At 40.6% G+C, this 20938-nt stretch overlaps 1 protein-coding gene across 10 annotated transcripts; it reads left to right on the top strand.

Annotated features, from left to right (window-relative positions):
* The first annotated feature begins 215 nt into the window (after positions 1-215).
* On the top strand, positions 216-20673 carry kif16ba (kinesin family member 16Ba). 10 transcript variants are annotated; one of them, XM_062447985.1, is made up of 28 exons: positions 216-516; positions 1283-1352; positions 1558-1671; positions 3128-3244; positions 3546-3643; positions 3922-4031; positions 4467-4609; positions 5024-5192; positions 5386-5517; positions 5612-5787; positions 6053-6118; positions 6244-6303; positions 6465-6584; positions 6794-6845; positions 7040-7177; positions 7284-7366; positions 7613-7701; positions 9811-9843; positions 10154-10207; positions 11929-13296; positions 13601-13762; positions 13975-14077; positions 14258-14305; positions 14855-14905; positions 18540-18659; positions 18823-18912; positions 19007-19090; positions 19233-20673. In XM_062447985.1, the coding sequence occupies exons 1-28, from the start codon at positions 470-472 to the stop codon at positions 19392-19394; spliced, it is 4059 nt and encodes a 1352-aa protein (XP_062303969.1). In that variant the 5' UTR covers positions 216-469; the 3' UTR covers positions 19395-20673. The 10 variants fall into 10 exon arrangements, with proteins under 10 accessions (XP_062303969.1, XP_062303968.1, XP_062303972.1 ...); XM_062447984.1 differs by having other exon boundaries at positions 18537-18659; XM_062447988.1 differs by lacking the exon at positions 14258-14305.
* The last annotated feature ends 265 nt before the right edge of the window (positions 20674-20938 follow it).

Below are 20938 nucleotides of genomic sequence, written 5' to 3'. Positions count from 1 at the left end.
ATTCATTTGACATTATATTTAAAGCGATCAAACGTGGGCAACATATAGCTTGTTTTCGGGTTTCAACCTATTATTTAACGCTACACAGTGCAACATGTGGACAAAAGTATTTAAAACACTGACCTAAGATATATTTTTGAAACAACAACATATGTCCTCTACAAGTTTCAGCTTTGCGATTTATCAGCTGATGACGCATGGTGACGCCCCTGGAGTTTGATTACTTTCTGCAATGCTAAAAGCTAGCAAGTGATAGCTTATAAATGTGCAGTGAGTTCACAGGGAGGACGAGAGGGTGCACAGTGATGAACGAACAAGTGGAGCTATTTCACCTGTTGTGAAATAGCGAGCTAACCCTGGCAGTAAGATAACGCAGATCGACTGACAACAACAAGGTTGCAGTCGAATCAATCACCAGAATAACTGGATAAAGCACCGTGGACGCGCCAACAATAGAGAGGGATGTGCAATGGCATCGGTGCGGGTAGCTGTTCGGCTCAGGCCGATGAACAGGCGGTAAGTGAAACAACGAACATTATGGCTACATGGTTATTGTTCGAGGTGATTCCTGTGTTTCCAAATGTACAATGTAAATAATGCTAATTTGTGTAACTAGCTCGTGACATTGTCGCAGTGGAATATCAACATGTTTTTTTAATATAACTACATTTAAATGGATTCGATCAATTCATGTCACATGACAGACTTCATGAGCACGCGAATATAACATCTTCGCAAACTTAACTAGGGAATGTAATTCGAATTCAGTAGATGAACCATTCTCTGACCCACCAAAAAGTATGGAGTTTAATAGGGGTATTTTTCCAATGATGACAAAGGATAGGGAAATAAATAGTATCTTGACTTGTGCTATTTATTTAGTTTCCATCATACTGCAAGCTACCGATTTATAACATGTTGACCATTAACTTTATTAGAGTTCATACGTGCAGTAGGCCTATAGAAACAAAACAAAACCTAATATCCAAATCTCAAGAAAGTTAGGGTTACTGAAAAGAGTAACATTTAACACTTGGAACTTGTATAATAAATTAAGACAGTTTGGCATTGGGCAGTTAACTTAAGGCATTTTGAATAGTAATTTGTCAGACTCATTGGTTAACTCACAACGTCCCAGCCCAGAATTGAGGGTTATTTGGGGTTCTCGAGGTTTGAGAGAATTTGATTATGCACTTGCCCAGAAAAAATTGCATGGCTGATAAACATGATGTGATAAACATGTGCGATGTCAGTATTGTTTTGTTTGATTTCTTTGTCACAGGGAGAAGGATCTGACGGCAAAATGCATTATTGGAATGGAGGGAACAAAGACTACTATTTCAAACCTAAAGGTGATTTATTTCAGGATTACAGGTCAAGCCTGATGCATGAATAGCTTTAAAAGAAACGCATCGCAGGGAACTGATCAAAATACTCGATGTATAGCATAATCACATTTACTTGATGTGTATACTTTGTTAATAAAAACCTGCTTTTAAAAGGATGAATAGACTATGTTGGTTGATGCTTAGTTGTATTATGCAATTATTTCATAAGATGACAGATGGAATTACTGGGGATTCTGTGAGAGAGAGAACCAAGACCTTCACGTATGACTTTTCCTATGACTCCTCTGACTGCAAAAGCACCAGTTTCGTTTCTCAAGAAAAGGTAAAAAAGTTTAATCTTTGTCAGAAAAAACAGTTCTGCCTAGGAAATATGTGTTGGGTTCAAATCAGATTATTGCTCAAAGCTGCTTTAAATTGTGCCTTTGTTCCAAGATAATCTTAATTATGGTGGTTTGCCCCATGTCAACTTCAAGGGTAGAACAATTGCTGTGGTGCTTGAATGCATGTGCATCTACATTATCATATTTATTTTCTTAGTCACAGCTGGTTGGTTGCCAGCACTCTCTGTTGATATTCTAGACTCTGACCTAATACAAGTATGTCTTGTCATGTTTTCTTGTATCATGTTGATGAAGTAATCAATAGTATGTAACCTTTCTTAAATAGAGTGGAAAATCCTATACCATTTATTTTTTAAGGAAAATAACTTTCCAATGCATTATAACATTACAGTAAACATTGTTTTATTATAATGGCTCATTAAATGGTATAAGAAAACCTGTGCTGCTAATTAGAAGTTTGTTTTAGTATCTTTAGTTTAGTCTTTACTCTTTTATTAACCTTTGATAGTGTTATCATAGTAGTTTTTAAATGTTTTTATTCTTCTTTTAAGCAGGCAAGTCATTAAGAACAAATGTGTATTTACAGTGGCAAAAGTCACTTGAGAAATTGTGCCCCTGTGACAACAAGCTTGGACCCCCTTGTGGTTCCCAAATGTAGAGTCTGAATAATTATAAACATGATCTTTTGCCTGTTAATACCCGCAATGCAGTGAAGATAACTATATGACAACAATAATGTCTACCAACTGGCCCCTCTAACAGTACAGCTGGCACCAGCTTGGCTCCCCATGCTAGAACCTCTCCAGGAAATGGGGGGGAAAAGATAAAACACATAAAACAAGGATTTTAAGAGAACAACAGTAAAAACGAGCAAATTACATACCCTGCATCTCCCCAAAAAACATGGAGACAGAATTTATTTAACAATGTGGTGTGAAAACATTTGCATGTATCTGTGAGAATGTCCTTGATTGAATCTTTCAAGGCAGATATGGTGATAAATGTTTCCAGTTTCAGGGACTTGAGTAATGTTTTCCATTCAGTGGCAGTGGCAGACCAAAATGAGAGACCAAGGCATGTTTTAGATTTGGGGACTTTTAAATGAATTTGGAGAGAAGACGTGTGTGTGTGTGCGTGTGTCCGTGCGTGCGTGCGTGCGTGTGTGAGATGCTTGGTGCAACAAGTTGCATAAGTAAGGGGATGACACCAAAGAGCTAACCAGTTATCATAAATAAGTTAACCAGTTATTTCAATGAGTGGGCAGGGGAGGGCCAGTTAACTAGAGAATACAGTGTGCACCGATATGTTTTGAAGAGGACATTTGTGGCAAACCGGATAGCAGAGAGGGAAAGCATGTCTTAACTTTTGAAGCATACTGAATGCAGCTCTATTTATTACATTACCAATGTTTCCACATCTGTACTCTACTGTTTGCAGGTTTTTAAAGATCTGGGCTCTGATGTCCTGAAGGCTGCTTTCGAAGGCTACAATGCTTGTATCTTCGCCTATGGCCAGACGGGCTCTGGAAAGTCTTACACCATGATGGGCAATCCAGTGAGACAACTATGAACTCACTGATACAAAAGCATACATCATTAACTTTGCTATTGGGACTCCAATAAGATGTGCTGACGTAAACAAACATTTGTCTGTAAACGGGGCTCTGTCTTTTCTTTGTTTCACTTTTCAGGAATTGGGATGGGGGGTGGTCTGGTGTTAGCAAGGTGTCTTGGGTTTATTCGAAATTATGTTCCTTATCTGTCATTGAATCGGAAGCTACTCCACATTAGTATAAGCACCCTATGGAGTACTGATAATTGATAGCACAATTTGGTTCACGTCCAATTATTCTTAGGAAGATGCAGGACTCATCCCAAGAATATGTGAGGGTCTTTTCAGCCGCATTGCTGGGATGACACGATGGGACGAGGCCTCTTTCCGCACGGAAGTCAGGTGAGAGAACAAACGGGGTAAAAGTGGTTTTGGATGATTAGATATCAATACAGCAAAGGAAAGGGAATCTGAGACTTGGAGCAAAGACATCGATGAGCAAGTCTGCAGTCGATCACTTATCTTCCAAAAATAAACAACTGCAGACTTTGTAGCTCAGACATTGGGTTTGAGGCCAACTTGAGACGATTAAACAGACTCTCGTGGCTCTGATTATCTTCAGTTTATCAGTGCACCAACCTTAGCCATGACGGCTATCTTTTGGACTGCATCTTTTTCAGTTATTTGGAGATCTACAATGAGCGTGTCAGAGACCTGCTCCGAAGAAAGTCCACACAGACTTACAACCTGAGGGTGAGGGAGCACCCCAAAGACGGACCCTATGTGGAGGGTAAGATTGCACTGGTCACTTACTACACTAGGCTTGTACTTTTAGATGATTCATATCTGCCCTTTCACTTAAAAAAAAAAAAGTGTCCTGGGCATTTTGAGAGAATTCTAGCCCAATAGAGAGGACACAACATGACAACAAGGCTGCAATTCATATTATTAAATTTTTCTATAAAGGTATTTTTTTATAAAGGTTTCCATTGTGGTATTTTCATACAAATGCCAGAAAAGAAGTCACTACTAACAGTTCAAACCCTTTGCCCAATGTGTACTAAAAGATTTGTTTTGTATTATTTTTTTAACAAAATTATAAATTAATTATAACACATCATATTCCACTGGAATTCTCATATTGATAGTTAGACACTTGAATATAATTAATCGATATACAGCTGTCTGTTAACATATAACATTGTGACACGCATGATGACCCCAGACCTGTCAAAGCATCTGGTGCAGAACTATAGTGACGTGGAGGAGCTGATGGAAGCAGGCAACATCAACCGCACCACGGCAAGCACCGACATGAACGACACCAGCAGCCGCTCGCACGCCATCTTCACCATCAACTTCACTCAGGTGGGACGTCATGCTTGTCACTCAGCCCGAGTCTTTAGCTTCACTGTAGAAACAAACTACTACTCTTGGCTACCATGGGAATACATTATTGTTCTTGGTTAATAAGATAATAAACAAATGAAAGAAAATGTTATATGATTGAAAGGATATACTGTATTGCTGTTGTAATGTTCAAAACCAGTAATTCCACATTGTTGTGTTCTGACATATATTCTTGGCATACTTTGATGATATGGAACAGTGTTTGCCATGCTTGGATTATATAGAAAAATGTTCTGGTCTTCAATCCATCTGGATCACACTTTCCATGGCTCTGCTTGAGTTGTTTTTAAATGGTAAACCAATAAAAAAACAGAAGTGTTGGGTCAGCATCTACTTTAATAATCAACCTCACATTTTTGAATGACTTTGTAGGCAAAGTTTGATGCAGAGATGCCTTGCGAGACGGTCAGTAAGATCCACCTGGTGGACCTGGCGGGCAGTGAGAGGGCGGACGCCACGGGAGCCACAGGTGTCAGGCTAAAGGAAGGAGGCAACATCAACAAATCTCTGGTTACCCTGGGCAATGTCATCTCCGCTTTGGGTGGGTCCCTTGAGTGGGTCTCACTAGGTCTAGGGTGGCATCATGAAATCATAAATGGGCGCGTTTTAACGAATTGTCCATCAATCGTAATTGAATTATTTCACTCAAGTGTCCGTATTCATCTTGTAGCAATGAATTGTTCTAGCTATTGCTTGTTGAGCACCCCTACCCAACACACCCTCTTGTACTACAGCTGACCTCACCCAGGATGCAGTAAACACCAACCTGAAGAAGAAGCAGGTGTTCGTGCCTTACAGAGACTCGGTGCTGACCTGGCTGCTGAAGGACAGTCTTGGAGGCAACTCCAAGACCATCATGATCGCAAGTGAGTCAAAAACCTAATCAAATAAAGATTGAAAACATGTTGGAAATTACATGACAAGCAAGCAAAGTTACTTTTCAAATTCTTGTCGCAATAGCCCTTTCACCTGCTGACGTCAACTATGGAGAGACGCTGAGCACACTTCGCTACGCCAACCGTGCCAAGAACATCATCAACAAGCCCACAATCAACGAGGACTCCAACGTTAAGCTCATCAGGGAACTGAGGGCAGAAATCGCCCGACTAAAAGCACTCCTCATCCAGGGGAACCAGGTAGGGATTTACTGTTACTTATTTATCAATCACTAAATGATAATGTTGTCCATTTGCAGCAATGTATCAGCAGATATGATATTGAGCTGTACAAATATTAGTTGCGAAATTAGGCATTTTATTTTATGGCGAGTTGTAGAATTGTCTTTGTGATTTTATTGGTTTCTCAGGCATTTCAGACTTTGCCTGGTCTCCCATATGGTATACGTTTACTTTGTATCACAATGCAGTCCACAAATACATTGAAGCTTGTTTGTTTATCCAGATTGCTCTGCTAGATTCGCCCACCGCCTTGAGCATGGAGGAGAAACTGCACCAGAATGAAGCAAGGGTAAGACTCTTGTATTTGAAAGGATCCTTTACTTTAGTGAACACTTAAGTAAATGTTGTTTTAGTATAAAGTAATTTTCTGAAACCTTTCCTGAGAATATGATGACATCAGTTTATCTTCTGCAGGTACGAGAGCTGACTAAGGAGTGGACTAACAAATGGAATGAAACTCAGAATATTCTGAAGGTCAGCAGACACAGTAGAATAGGTCAAAACCAACATCTCTGTACCAACCTTGAATCAATGTAGTTAACCCTGAATGCATTGATGCAACTCAGTGATGGAATTGACTTGAGCGAAAGATAACACCTCTGTTTGATTTTCCTCCTTGTATTATCATCACACAGGAAGAGACCCTTGCCCTAAGAAAAGAGGGGATCGGTGTGGTCCTAGACTCCGAGTTGCCGCACCTTATCGGAATTGACGATGACCTCCTTAGCACTGGGATTATCCTCTACCATCTAAAGGTCTGATTCTCAAGAGGCAAACTCAGTGACATCAATGTTCTTTTTCTGTGTTATGTGTTCCTAAATGCTCCATCCTGGCTAACCCACTGATTGATTTAACATCTTGGCCCCGTCCCGTGAAATCAATTCTTGTGTTTGGGTCACGTTTTTGTTTATTAACTTAGCTATAATCCACTTGTATTTGACATGCTTACGTGTTGTTTTTTCAGGAGGGCAGAACGTATGTTGGCCGAGATGATGCATCAACAGAGCAGGATATCAGTACGTGGCTACTCTAGATAAGCCTAATGCTGACATGTGGCAGGGAAATCTGTCGGAAATGCTAAAGACTAACATTACACAATACATTGGGGAAAGGGAACATATGGGGATGCCATTGATGCCATTTCAGTGTCTCACTCTCATCTCTTTCTCTGCTTCTCTGTTTTTGCCTGTTTCTCTATTTTTCTTGCCAGTTCTCCATGGGTTGGACCTGGAGAGCGAACACTGCATGTTTGAGAACCAGACCGGCACAGTCACCCTGATACCGCTCAACGGGGCCCAATGTTCAGTAAATGGGGTGCAAGTGACAGAGCCAGCACCGCTCAATCAAGGTACTATGGACCGGGCTACCCCACGCATTTACGCTAGTGACAGTCGGTGAATCGTAGTTGGTCCCTGGCCGTTTCCAAGTGATTTTCATCTCTGCTTGTTTGTCAGGTGCTGTCATCCTGCTAGGCAGAACAAACATGTTTCGTTTCAACCACCCTAAAGAGGCAGCTAAATTAAGGGAAAAAAGGAAGGTAAGGCATAGAAGGTACCCTCAAATTCGTCTGTTCCTTTCTCTCTTTCCTTCTCTCTTTTTCTCTTTATTTCTCTCTTTCTCTTTATTTCTCTCTCTCCAGATGTCGTGTAGCATATTTAGTGAGGTAGATTAGCATCATGGGGAACAAAACAATTAGCATGATCTTGGTACCCTAGGATACTGTTCGCTAATAATTGATCAGGTTTGTCATACTGACTGCATTTTTGTGTCTGGATTTTTGTAGAGTGGGCTACTCTCCTCTTTCAGTTTGTCAATGACAGATCTTTCCCAGTCATGTGAGAACCTTTCCACCGTCATGCTTTACAACCCAGGGTGAGTGTCTTTGTTTTGTTTTTTTCAACCAAAAAAAATAAAAGAAATGTACAAGAGATAGAAGAAACAATATGCAATCAAATGCTTGTTGGACTGTCATCAGCTCCCTCTATGTAATGCAACACCTTGGCTGTTTATCAATCCGAAGAACGCTAAGAACGTACTTGCGTTCTTGAAAATAACGTTCTTGCCAAGCGTCTAGCGAGAACGGTCTTACAAGACCGCGAAGACCGGGAACGATTTGAGATGCGTGTGTTCTTGCAATGACTTCTGGGAAATCAGATGCGTCCTCGCAGACCAAGTCACCATCCGATGCATCCTCGATAAAAGAGCCGGATCAAGAACATTTCCGGGTATTTTTGGTGTTCTTTGGATTGGAACCGTACTTGGGCAATTAAAGATGACGTCAAACGAGTTCGCAAGAACACAAGAACGGGAAAAAAAGTGGATTGGTAAACAGCCCTTACCTTCTCTGGAGTTGCTAGTTCTCTTCCACCCCCATATGCTGACGTTCCTTTCTGGCATTGCTACTCACCTGTTCATAATCACATTTAGGGATTTGGTTTTCGTTTTTAATGCCTTTTAAAACATGGTTTAATGAATACGCAGTGTTACAGTATTTGGACAAAAAGACGTCCCAGATTTGTAGCTCAACCCATTAAATTCTGTAACATTGTATTCTGCTATTACACAAACCATAATGGTATGAGCTGAAAATGACTGCTTCTCACCTCTATGTTCAAACTGTATGGCCTTCATCTTTGATTTTTTTTTTTTTTAAATGAATACAAGCAAAAGTGTGGTTTTTACTGCCGCCTTGTGGAGAACTTGGTACATTTATGTTGTTTTGATAAATACCAGTGATGTAATTTTAGTCTTTCAAAGTTCAGTTCAGATCATCTTCATTATTTCCTGAGGGCAATTTGGTTGCAGCATACAACTTGACAAACAAAACAATCCATCCCATACAACCAAGACAAAAACATTTCAAGTTATTCCTATTAACATTACCTATAATTTAAAAGCTTTATAGCTGAGGGGATACATGAATAGTTAATGTAAACTCATACTAAACTACTAATGTAGATTATACTCACATGTAGAATGGATAAAGAATAGACATCCCACTAAAGCATCAAAAATGTAGTGGTTAATATACAGTGAGGGAAAACATTATTTCATCCCCTGCTTATTTTGTATGTTTTCCCACTGACAAAGAAATGATCAGTCTATAACTTTAATGGTAGGTTTATTTGAACAGTGAGAGACTGAATAACAACAAAAAAATCCAGAAAAACACGTCAAAATTGTTATAAATTGATTTACATTTTAATGAGTGAAATAAGTATTTGACCCCCTCTTGATCAGAAAGATTTCTGGCTCCCAGGTGTCTTTTATACAGGTAACAAACTAAGATTATGAGCACACTCTTAAAGGGAGTGTTCCTAATCTCAGTTTGTTACCTGTATAAAAGACACCTGTCCACAGAAGCAATCAATCAGATTCCAAACTCCCATTCGCAAATGGAAGAAACACTAAATAACTTCAATCTCCCTCGTTCTGGGGCTCCATGCCAGATCTCACCTCGTGGAGTTGCAATGATCATGAGAACGGTGAGGAATCAGTCCAGAACTACACGGGAGGATCTTGTCAATGATCTCAAGGCAGCTGGGACCATGGTCACCAAGAAAACAATTGGTAACACACTACGCCGTGAAGGACTGAAATCCTGCAGCGCCCGCAAGGTCCCCCTGCAACAAGGGTTTTGCAGAGGGGTCAAATACTTATTTCACTCATTAAAATACAAATCAATTTATAACAATTTTGACATGCATTTTTCTGGATTTTTTGTTTGTTGTTCTGTCTCTTACTGTTAAAACCTACCATTAAAATTATAGACTGATAATTTCTTTGTCAGTGGGCAAACTGTAACCCTCACTGTATACAGCTAAAATAATAGTTGAACATAAATGGTGTAAAACACCATATTGTTATCACTAATAGGATGCTTTGTTGGTTTAATCTGTGGTATAATTTGTCAGTTTTCAAGCAAATATATTTTTTATAAATTATCTTTACCTTTTTCCAACCCCCCCCCCCTCTTGGCAGTTTCTTCAATGAAAGGGGGCCCATCTTTCTCAGGTAGACACCATGAGTGTTCAATGTTGATAGCTTTTTTTAACAATGCACTCATTGGTCTGCCGTGTTGAACACACACAAGTCTCGGTTTTATTATGAGTCTTCATTGTGTTGTCCGCTTGCTATCATCATTATTTTGATGCTTAATAACGTGATTGAGCTTGACGTCCATTGCTTTGTATGAAACCAGTCATATCATGTTTTTCATGCAACCTTTGTATATTGCTCACAAGCCTCGAAGTCCATTTTAGTTTTGTGTGCCTCCTAACTTTTTTATCTTCATGTAAGTAATTTGTATCTGCTCTTACAAAAGGTTAGAGTTTGAGAGACAGCAACGGGAAGAACTGGAAAAGCTGGAGCATAAAAGGTCTGTGAAGAAATCATTAGATTTTTTTTGACAATCATCTGTTCACATGTCTCATATGTTAAATTTGTCTTTCTCTTGTGTTTGAGATATGGCCTACTTTTTGTGTATATGTGTAGCATGGCGGTAGACTAGCAACAGTTCGCAGGCAGTCGAAGGAATAGCGGGAAACAAACCTGAAATAGCAGCTCACTGTGTTCGTTGCATGGTCTTGTGCGTGGGTTCTGATCTCCCTTGTTACATATACATATAACATAAAAAAATTGCACATAAGCTCAAAAAAGGCATCAGAATTTAATGTTCTCCTATCCAGGGGTGGCTGGTATAAATGGGCTAACAGGGCTAGGCCCTCCCTATCTTTTCAAATAAAGTTGAGAAAATTAATTGTTTAAAATGTTGGTGGCACCTAGAGCAGGAACACCAAATAGTCACACGAAAAACAACAAAGATCAAAATGGGCATATCAGCTACCACTCATCTTCAGTGTGTGTGACAGGTTTTGAGGCACGTCCCCTTGATATGCTGCTAGTTTGAGCTCAATTAATTCAGACCACTGACCTTTGACCAATGACTGCCGGGGGTGCTACTGTACAAGAGTGGGGACTTGTGAGTGACAGGTGTCTGGCTGCCTTCTTTTCTATTATTGGGTGTGCTCGCTCAAATGGTCACATTTGGCATTGTTACTGACAATCATCGCTTCCAGTAAGCTTTTTTTGAATGAGACATTTCCCCCAAAATAAATGCCAAGCTTATTTAAGTTGTTGCGGGCATATTTTCAGTCAGCAGATGGTAATGTTTGAATCGCGATTCCATCTGAGATACTGCCGGTGACAACATTGTTAGAATAAGCTTGTTTCAGAAGGGGTTCTTTATTAATGAATTAATTCAATATGAGCAGGCTAAATGCTTGAAAATATCACTAGAAGGTCAAACTTAAGGGATGTTTAAGTCATAGAAGTTAGGACCATTTTTACACCGGATTGCCCATTTTCTTCTGTTCACTTTTCAACTATGAGGCTTCTATATAGCCGATTAGCATTCCCTCTTGGCAGGGTAAATGAGAAGACAACCGTTTCATTCTATACGTCACTCTTAGTATTTTGAGTTCTAATTGAGCAGCAACAAATGTATGCTTTTAAAGCTATGCAATCATCATAAATAATAAGTATGCATTTTTATATAAAATATACTGAAATATCAGTTGTAAAAATTTCAGTAAAAAACACACCCATCTGCAATCGACGCAAGCACACCCCACAATTTCCCCAGAAATTAACTATTGATGAATGTATAATAACCTACACTTTTTTAGCCCACCCACCAATATCAACACCAGCCGTCACTGTTCCTATCTTTTCTTAAACTGGACTGAAGGCGATTTGCTATAGAAATATATAGTTAACCCTTGTGTTCTCCTCGGGTCGTTCTGACCCATCAGTCATTGTGACCCACCGTCGTATTGCGACAACTTTACCGCATACAAAAACAAAGTGAAGCATTTTCTTTTAACCGTCGGGCTGTCTCAGACCCCCCACATTGCGAAGGTTAAAAGAAAAGTATTTTTATTTGGTTTTGTATTGGGTAAAATTGGGTAAACACAATGATGGTTCGTTATGAACCTTTGGGTCATGTGACCCGAAGGCAGCACGAGGGTTAAGTGACATAACACCAGTTTGAGGAAAAATGGCTGGTGAGTTTTCACACTGTGTCTGGTCGGGCTACAGGAGGCTGATCAAGGAGATGGAGGAGAAGCAGAAGTGTGAGAAGGCCGAGCTGGAGCGCCTGCAGCAGGAGGTGGAGTCCCAGCAGAAGGAGTCGGAGCAGGTCCAGCTCCGCATCCGGCGCCAAGAGGAGAGCCTCCGCTGCCGCAGCCAGGACATCGAGAGCCGCCTCCGCGACCTCCTGGCCGAGAAGGAGCGCTTCGAGGAGGAGCGAGGCCGCGACACTCAAGAGCTGGACCTGCAGAGACGGCAGCAGCGAAAGCAGCAGGAGGAGTGGAACGAGCGGGAGGCGCAGGACGTGGAGGTGCGGCGCCAGCAGGAGGCGGCCGAGCGCGCAGAGCAGACGGAAATCTACCGCGAGCTGGAGCGGCTGAAACGCGAGCGCGAGGAGCAGGAGGTGAGGTTGGAAGCGGAGCGCCGGCGCTTGGAGGAGCAGGAGCGCGAGCAGCTGAGTCTAGTCGGGCGCTTGGAGGAGCAGCTTCGCGAACGCCACGAGGCTGCCGCCGCACTCCTGACCCGCGAGGATCGCAGGCGCCTGGAGAACGAGAGCTGCGCCCTTGCCGAGATCCGTGAGGTCCTGCTCCGTGCCAAGGAGGCCTGTGAGCGCCCTGATGGTGAAGAATCCTGGAATGAGGTACGCGCCGCCCAGGCAAGCTATACAGACTTTAAGGCCGCCCAGGTAGAGGAGCTAAGCCAGCTGGAGGATGGGCTTCGAATGCAGAAGGAGCGTCTGGAGAAGGAGGTTGCAGCCGAACGTGCTACCCTAGCCCTGCTGGTCCAGGCGCACAAGGACCGTCAGCGGCAGCTACGGGAAACCCAAGAGAAGGGAGCACAGGACGCCACCATGCTTTTCCAGGAGGAGCAGCGAATCAAGCAGGCCGAGCAGCGCCTTCAGTTCAAGGAGCGCCAGTTAGCCACCCTGGCAGACAGCCACCTGCCAGCAGTTGCGGAGGAGAGGCAAAGAGCTGCCGAGCTACTCGAACGAGGCAACGCTGGCGGGGACAGCGGCCGCCACAGCCCCCCGGCCCTGGACAACACACTGTACCAGGTGGAGAAGGAGCTCGAGGAGAAGAAGGAGCAGCTGACGTTGCACTGTGCCAGTGCCGAGCAGCTCCAGCAACTCCACGACACGTACGAGTTCACGGCCAACGTGGCACGGCAGGAGGAGAAGGTGCGAAGGAAGGAGAAGGAGATCTTAGAGTCGCGGGGAAAGCAGCAGCGAGAGGCCTTGGAGCAGGCTGTGGCACGCCTCCAGAGAAGGCACTGTGCCCTGAGGCGTAGCATCTCACTGGAGCCTGAGAACGAGGAGCTGAAACATAAAGGGTCAATCCTGAACACGGCACGGGCCACTCCAGAGCTAGACCAGGAAAGGTCTGTAACCTATTATTGACTGTAGTCTGACTTTAACTCGTCACTTGAATAGTTTAAGATAAACAAATAGAAGGAATAGAGGGGATTTTAGTAAGTTGATGCATGATTTTATTTTTGGGGGGACAATTTAGTTGCTTACTGCTTTGTAGTCACATCCTGGCCACCAATTACTTTATTTTTAAGTTATTATTTAACTTAACTTAATGATTTAGTAATGGGTAATTAAGTAATAAATACCTACTTACTAGATACAGAGTCTTTCTGTTGGATATATGAACCCAGTGTGATCCACCGTTGTCCTCAGAGTGGAGCGTGAGATCCTGAAGCTGAAGCAGAGGATCAGTGAGAGTGAAGGGAGTGGGAGGAGCCACTCGGTGAGCGGCGATGACAAGGGCAGTCACACCAACTCTCCAGTCAGCCCCATCATCGCAAGCCTCCCGGGTGTACTGCCCATTGCAGACGAAAGGTGAGCACGGTCCTCTATGTTCGTAAAGGAGCACTTGCACTTTGTGTAACTGGGATGTTGAGTTCTGGAACTATTATGAATGGTCATGGGTTTCATCACTGTCATTACTTGCAACAAATGACATTTGACACAATTGGTACCTGCAAGGTTTTGTGAACTTGTCATCTTTTAAATTGTTGCTAACCCTTATTACGTGCCTTGTTCTATGACAGGATCAATGCATACATTGAGGAGGAGGTTCAAAGAAGATTACAGAAGATTAATCTCCTGAATGGGGACACCGTTGATCTTTCATTTTCATCTGAGTCACTGAAGGTTAGTATCAATGACGTGGGGTAGACACATGAAATTTCCATGCAGTGTTTGGATGAAGGTGTAAGTCTCCAATATTTTCAAGAACCTCAGTTAAAACTAGATACAATATTATCGTAGATGCTAACATGGGTCCCACTCCCTCTGTAACTGCATAACACATTTCAAAATGCAATTCTACAGGAGGAGGAAGAAGTTAATGAATCTAGGTCTGTAAGACTAACCGATGAGGTAAGCTGCACTATGGGATGTGTAAAGAACGTTGACCAATTGAAGTTCCCGTGGGTCACATTTTATATGTATTTAATTATTTACAAGCTTTGATTTCCTTTACCCAAACTGGCTCACAATTAACCCTTGTGTTATCTTCGGGTCATTCTGACCCATCAGTCATTGTGACCCACCGTCGTATTGCGACAAATTTACCGCATACAAAGACAAAGTGAAGCATTTTCTTTTAACAGCTAGGCTGTCTCAGACCCCCCACATTGCAAAGGTTAAAAGAAAATTATTTTAATTTGTTTTTGTATTGGGTAAAATTGGGTAAACACAACGATGGTTCGTTATGAACCTTTGGGTCATGTGACCCGAAGGCAGCACGAGGGTTAAAATGTTTATTCTGTTAGAAAATTTCATTAATTTGTAATTGTTTTGTATTTATCACAGGAATCATTATTTTTTGACTTGCAACCTTTCCTAAATGTTGAAATCCAACTTAAATGTAGATAGTGTTTTGATTGTTGTGGGTCAATGAAATCTAAGATTGTCTTTTTTTGTCAGGATGATGACAAGCAACAAAATCATGTAAATCCAAGGAAACTGAAATATGAGGTAAGAGTTCTGTAACAATTTGGCTGTGGATAACCGTAATCATAATTTTGTCACCAATCCTTGAACTTAAATTGTCTATCGTGCATAATTAATTTGTATGTTACATCTTTTAAGTTATTGCATACTCTTGTTTTTTTCTTTTTTTTCTTGAGAACTTTAATAGTATACTTTGTATACTATATCAGCAATTTGGGGATTATTTGTATTTGTTTTACTGCCGTAGCAGCTCTGTCATCTAATTTTACATTTAATTCAGAGGAATCCCTTCATTCTTATAATTTTTCAAAAGTGCCGTATTTTTGCTGCTGCTTGAATTGCAGTGTGTTCATTGAAGGAGATTAATTCTTAGGACCTAATTGGGGTGGAAATTGAAACCAAATGTATTACAATTCAAAGAGCCCTGACCTCTTTTCTGAAATTATAGTTATGGATACCCCCCTTGTCCACACAGATACACTCCATGCCCTTGCTGTGGCGGAGTTTCCTGCATGTTCCTTGGCATGAGAATAGTACCTACTTGAATGGCAGTAAAACATATTCAGAAGAAAAAGAAGGGGAAGATCACTCAGATTTAGATAAAGCAGACAATCCAGAAAAGACAACCAAAGACTTAATCAAAAACGAGAGTCTACCTTGTAGACAAGGTAACACAGCCAAGTGGTGGCATGTAGGGGTGATGGTACATCGAGAAAAACTGGATCAAACAAAGACCAAGCACTATGAGTGTGACATTGGGACCAAATATATAGACATATCAACAGCTGTCACAACCAATAATGACATGTATTACGATGTCCCTGGAAAGAGAGACACCAACCTAGGTTGTTACATTCTTGACAAGAACCAACATCTTACGTGTAGCCAATCCAAAGAAACTGAAGAAGAAAACAAGCTTCTGGACAGATCTGTTTTGCACACTGAAAGTCACGCAAGGGATCCTGTACCTGATAAAGCTACTAAAGTCCCAATAAGACAAAGCTCACAGACTCAAATCTCTCTGAATGGCTACTTTGGTGTCAATCTGACCTTAGTGTCAACACGCCATCAAAAACAGCCAAATGAGAGGACCTTTGATCTGATCACTAGAATGCTGGGAGCAAAACAGGGTTACATTCTCGGATATTTTGCTGGAAAGCTAACTGCTGTTTACAAGGATGCTGGAAAATGTTTGCAAAGCACACAGAAAATTATCCGTCAGGTTAGACAAAGGGATGCAAACAGATTAATCAGCTCATACCTGACAATGGTAGGTAGGGAGCCTCAGCAACTGCAGCTTGAGTTGGAACCAAAATCTAGCAATGGAGCTAAGGAAGTTTCTTTTGCTAATTTGGCAGATTGTGATATTTTAAATTCCTCAGACAACATCGGTGTGCTTTCTGGTCAAAGCACCAATAGATGGCCACAAGGTTCTGTGTTGTCAGGGAAAATTGGAAATCCAGAAGTCTTGTTCCAGAAGCTTGTGCAATTCCCAGAGTGTCTTTTGGAGCTACAGTCCCTTCCACTCTTGGAGATGCTACAGCATTTGAACAGATTATTGCCCCAGGTCGCTGCCACCTCTGGCCAGCTTTTGGGGATCTACTGGCTGAGGATTGCTAACTTCAAGAGGCCTACATCACAACCAGGTTGTTTGCTTTTATTTGAAACAGAGTTGTATGCAATTTCCAGTAGAATGGGTTTTAATGAAGATGACCAGGCCTTGGAGGTTTTTCACAAATCCTCTCTCTTGGATATCCAGGAAATTCAAGTGAGTTTTGCTGGACAGCTAGTCCGATTCATTGGCTCCTCTGAAGAAACTCTCTTGGTAGCATTCACTCACAACAAAGACCTTACCCAGACGTTATGCAGAACATTCCACAACATATTTAAAGTATCTAAGGGTGTTGAAGGTACCAGTGCCCACCCTTTGCTCCAAGAAGACCTCATGTCTCTCTCACTGGATTGGAGGTCCCATGTCCCAGACCTCCTTCTAAGCAACCAACTTCGCATCACATCCCGATTCAAGAAAGACCATGCTGACCTGCTCTATATCCTACATGGCAACATGGAAGGGAGTGGCAAACCCTCTCTAGCGGACATTTGCCTTCTTCTCTACACTTGTGTCAAGATTGAAGACTCCTCTAACCAAAGTCAAGATGACCTATCTCAGTTCATTCTCACTGACACTCATGTAGGCCTGCTGCAGGAAGAGAGTGTGTTCCACGCCGTGCCACAAGGCTCCGACCTGGTTCCCATCCAGTCCCAATATCGGGGAATTGAACTTCGCAGACGTTCAGACATCCGGTGTCTTCTTGTCAGGCAAAATGATAATTGCATGGTTGTAGACATTCTGTATTCCAAGGCTTGTAAACTACAGGCTGAGACCAAAAGCAAAGATGAAGTTTCTGATCCCCTGTATGGGGGCCGCATAGCAGATTCCTGGAAGTTAAAATTTGGTTGCATCTCAGAAGCTATGATTCTAATCAATAATCTGTCTACCTAAGCACATGAGTGAGTTAAGAACAAAAAATGCCTCAATGATCATTTCAAGCCAGTCATGCCAAGGGTGTTAAAAAATCTTATCTTATACTTGTTCTCAGTGTTAGGTCACTATATTTACATTTACATTTATTCATTTAGCAGACGCTTTTATCCAAAGCGACTTCCAAGAGAGAGCGTTACAAAGTGCATAGGTCACTGATAACAACAAGATAGCCCCAAAAACATTGCGGGTAGCCAAAACATGAAGCACATATTGTGAACAACCAAAATAAGTGCCAAAGGGAAGAACCACAAGAGCATGTAGTTAAACAAGTTACAATTAAACAACATGAATCGCTATAAGTGCAAGTGTACCTGTAGAAAAGCAAGCAACAGTAAAAATATTTCAACAATTTAAATCAGTTACCACTAACCAACAAGAGCAGCAAGTCTCTAAGCATATTATGGTTTTGAAACCCAAAGTTCTTCTTTCAGTGTGCATAGGTGTGCTGCTCAAGGATATAGTGAATTATCTGAACTGATAACACAATACAAACTGAAGATATAAAGGTTACCTTCTGTCTGCAATTCCTAAAGAGCACCTTTGAACAAATGACAAAGTTTTAAAGAATTTGACTTTGAAAGTGTACTGTTGCTTTTTTAAATGTTTTATATGTAAAGATGTTGTTGCTCTTGCAAACCAATTATGCCATAGTGGTGATATAAATCAAATGATGACCAACAGTTCATTTAACTAAAAGGATCAAAGTTCAGAATTTGATTATATTTGATAATATTTACAAAGGTATCTTACAAAAGTGTATTAATTTCACATTGGTTTATGGAAATGGAGAGGAAATTACTGTTTTATTTAATATGCAGTATATAATATCAGGAAAAATATGATAAGTCAAATATTAGGGTGTGCAATGTGCAATATCAATGAAAGAGGGAATATGTTTGTGCAATATATTTAATGAGACCTATGATTGCTGCTCCAAAGATTTGTTGACAAAAGAATAAACAAATAAAGATTGTACTAGCATGATTAACTTTGTCTTTGTTCATGAAGCTACTTTTGAGTCAAGGTATAACATTTTTATTCCGTGAATTAGAGGATATCTTTCCCTCCACATCTATTTCCTCTTCATCCCTCTCTCCACGTTTTCTTTAGCAGCGAGTCACATCTTTTTCTCATGGAACCAACTCTGACTGCCTGGACCCTGTTAAAATTTGCATTCCTCGCTACGTTCTCCGAGGCCAGGGGAAAGATGAGCACTTTGAATTTGAAGTGAAGGTTTGTCCTATTTAGCATGATTTAAATTCCTGATCCCTTATTTTTAGGGGGCTACCAGCATTTTTGATGTAGACATGTTACATTTGATCATACTTCATGTCTTAATGTAACAATGTAATTATACAGCTTTTTTGCACTGACTTGTTTTCCTTTTAACCTATAGCTCACAGTAATGGACGAAACATGGACTGTGTTTAGACGATACAGCCGATTTCGAGAAATGCACAAAAGTCTAAAATTGAAATATCCAGAGGTAAGATGTCCAACTATAAATTGTTCCAGCACACATGCCCCTTGCAAATGTGTATTACAAACCAGTTTTGCTCATGTGTTGTCTCCAATTCTAGCTCACAGCTCTAGAATTTCCTCCCAAAAAAATCTTTGGAAACCGAGATGAGAGAATGATTGCTGAACGACGGGGTCACTTAGAGGTAGGTGCAGTCAATTTGTCTGAATATATCCACGGAAATATGTCATTTAAGAATATACCAATATGGGTTAACTTATTGAGTAAAACCAAATAAACTTCCTTTACATAGTTATGTTTATTTAATTAATTGACTGATTTCACAGAGGTATTTGAGGAACTTCTTCAGGGTGATGTCATCGTCTTCTGGTTCACCTCTCCGAACAGACTCTGAGGGCAGGCTGCCTTTATCCAAGCACGCCATTTGTGAGTTCTCATCGTTTTTCAAAAAGGGTGTTTTTGACTACAGTAGCCATGGCACTGGCTGACCCCTTTTGGACAACTAACTTTCAAGAAGCTGTAATCTTAAAACCAAAATGCACTAGTAGTGCCTTCACAAGTAACTCCTTTCACCCGTTTTTTTCACCACCATGCTTCTCTTTTCTGCTGAGTTACAGTATACACACAGCAGTTTTCTCTTCTGTCCAAAAATATAAATTTCCATAGATATTGAATAGTCAAGCCATTTAGTTGTAGCATGTTTATCATAACATTTTACTTCTTGATGTTGTTTTCTAAAGATTTGTTGTCGCTCACTCAACGGCAGTTATGGTCAGTAGGCAACTTTTTCTTGATACGCAATAGATATACATACTTATGTGATTGATGTAGGGTGACAAAACTGCTGAAGCTTTTGGCCTCACAAGCTTACTGAAAAGAATGTTTTGCCAGTTTTACATTGATACTAATTTCAACCATTGCTGCTAGCATATTACTCAATGAGTCTTGCAAGTATGCCAGTGACTCAATGCAGTAAAACATTTATCTACAGTCATCTTTTATACCACAGTTATAGCTTGAGTAGTTCCTGTTCCTGTGCAATAAAAAATAATCTAAACTGCTGGGCATTAGGTACAGACATTTGATTGTTCATTGGGGGAAAAAACTAACAGAATTACCTGGTTAGAAAATCATTGATTATAGATTACTCCTGGAAGCTGTTGTTTTTGCGTAGTGAAGAAGGTAATAGTTTTTCTTATGTCTTCCAATCTCTGATTGTATATGGCTTCTAGCAAATACAGTCAGGGTTCCTTTTGATTTTGGGTGTTTGAAATAACATAAAGCTGAACCAAGAAAACCAAGTTGTATAATGTCTTTCTCTTGAAGTCCACTCATATTAAGACATTTGTATAAATGATTGCTAAAAGACATTTGGGCATTGCCTCAATTGCCAAAATAACTCTAATCACTATTTGTAAGCCATACTTTATACATAGAATGTATAATAGAATGTCAATGTGCATATATTCTTCTTAAAAGCCGTGTACACATGCAATGTAAATTTTTTACACTGAATATCATAAAAAGGATTGTTCTATATATTATTTTTTTTGTCATACATAGTTGAATTGTTTTGTGATAAGGTTCACTCCATTACTGTATATTTTGAACAGACTTCAGATTGTGGGTTTGACATCATGGATATGAATTGAATAATGGCCTTTTCCAATTTGACAGGTAAAGAACTATTATGAAAGCATAGATTTTTCCAACTTGTGAATTAGTATTTATGTCCTGGGAAACAAGTGACTAAAAACGTATACAACACCTCTGTCTACCAGTTTTTATTATTACATTTTATGACAGTTGTATCATACATTGGATTAATACAATATATGTGATTGAACTAATGCAACGCAGGAGGATGGTCTTGTCATGGACATGCTACCATGTACCGTAAAGGCAGTACATGCTACATGCGACTGTATAAAATGCAGTTTTATTTTCAATTTGTCTTACAAAAGTGGGGAATGATAATGCACAACACTGAATATGCAAGAGTGCCTAAAACTCAACTACCTCACTGAAACTA

The sequence above is a fragment of the Osmerus eperlanus genome, chromosome 22 (genome assembly GCF_963692335.1).
Source record: "Osmerus eperlanus chromosome 22, fOsmEpe2.1, whole genome shotgun sequence".
Lineage (NCBI taxonomy): Eukaryota > Metazoa > Chordata > Actinopteri > Osmeriformes > Osmeridae > Osmerus > Osmerus eperlanus.
The sequence above is the reverse complement of the archived record's forward strand: the minus strand, read 5'-3'. Positions and strand labels throughout refer to the sequence as shown.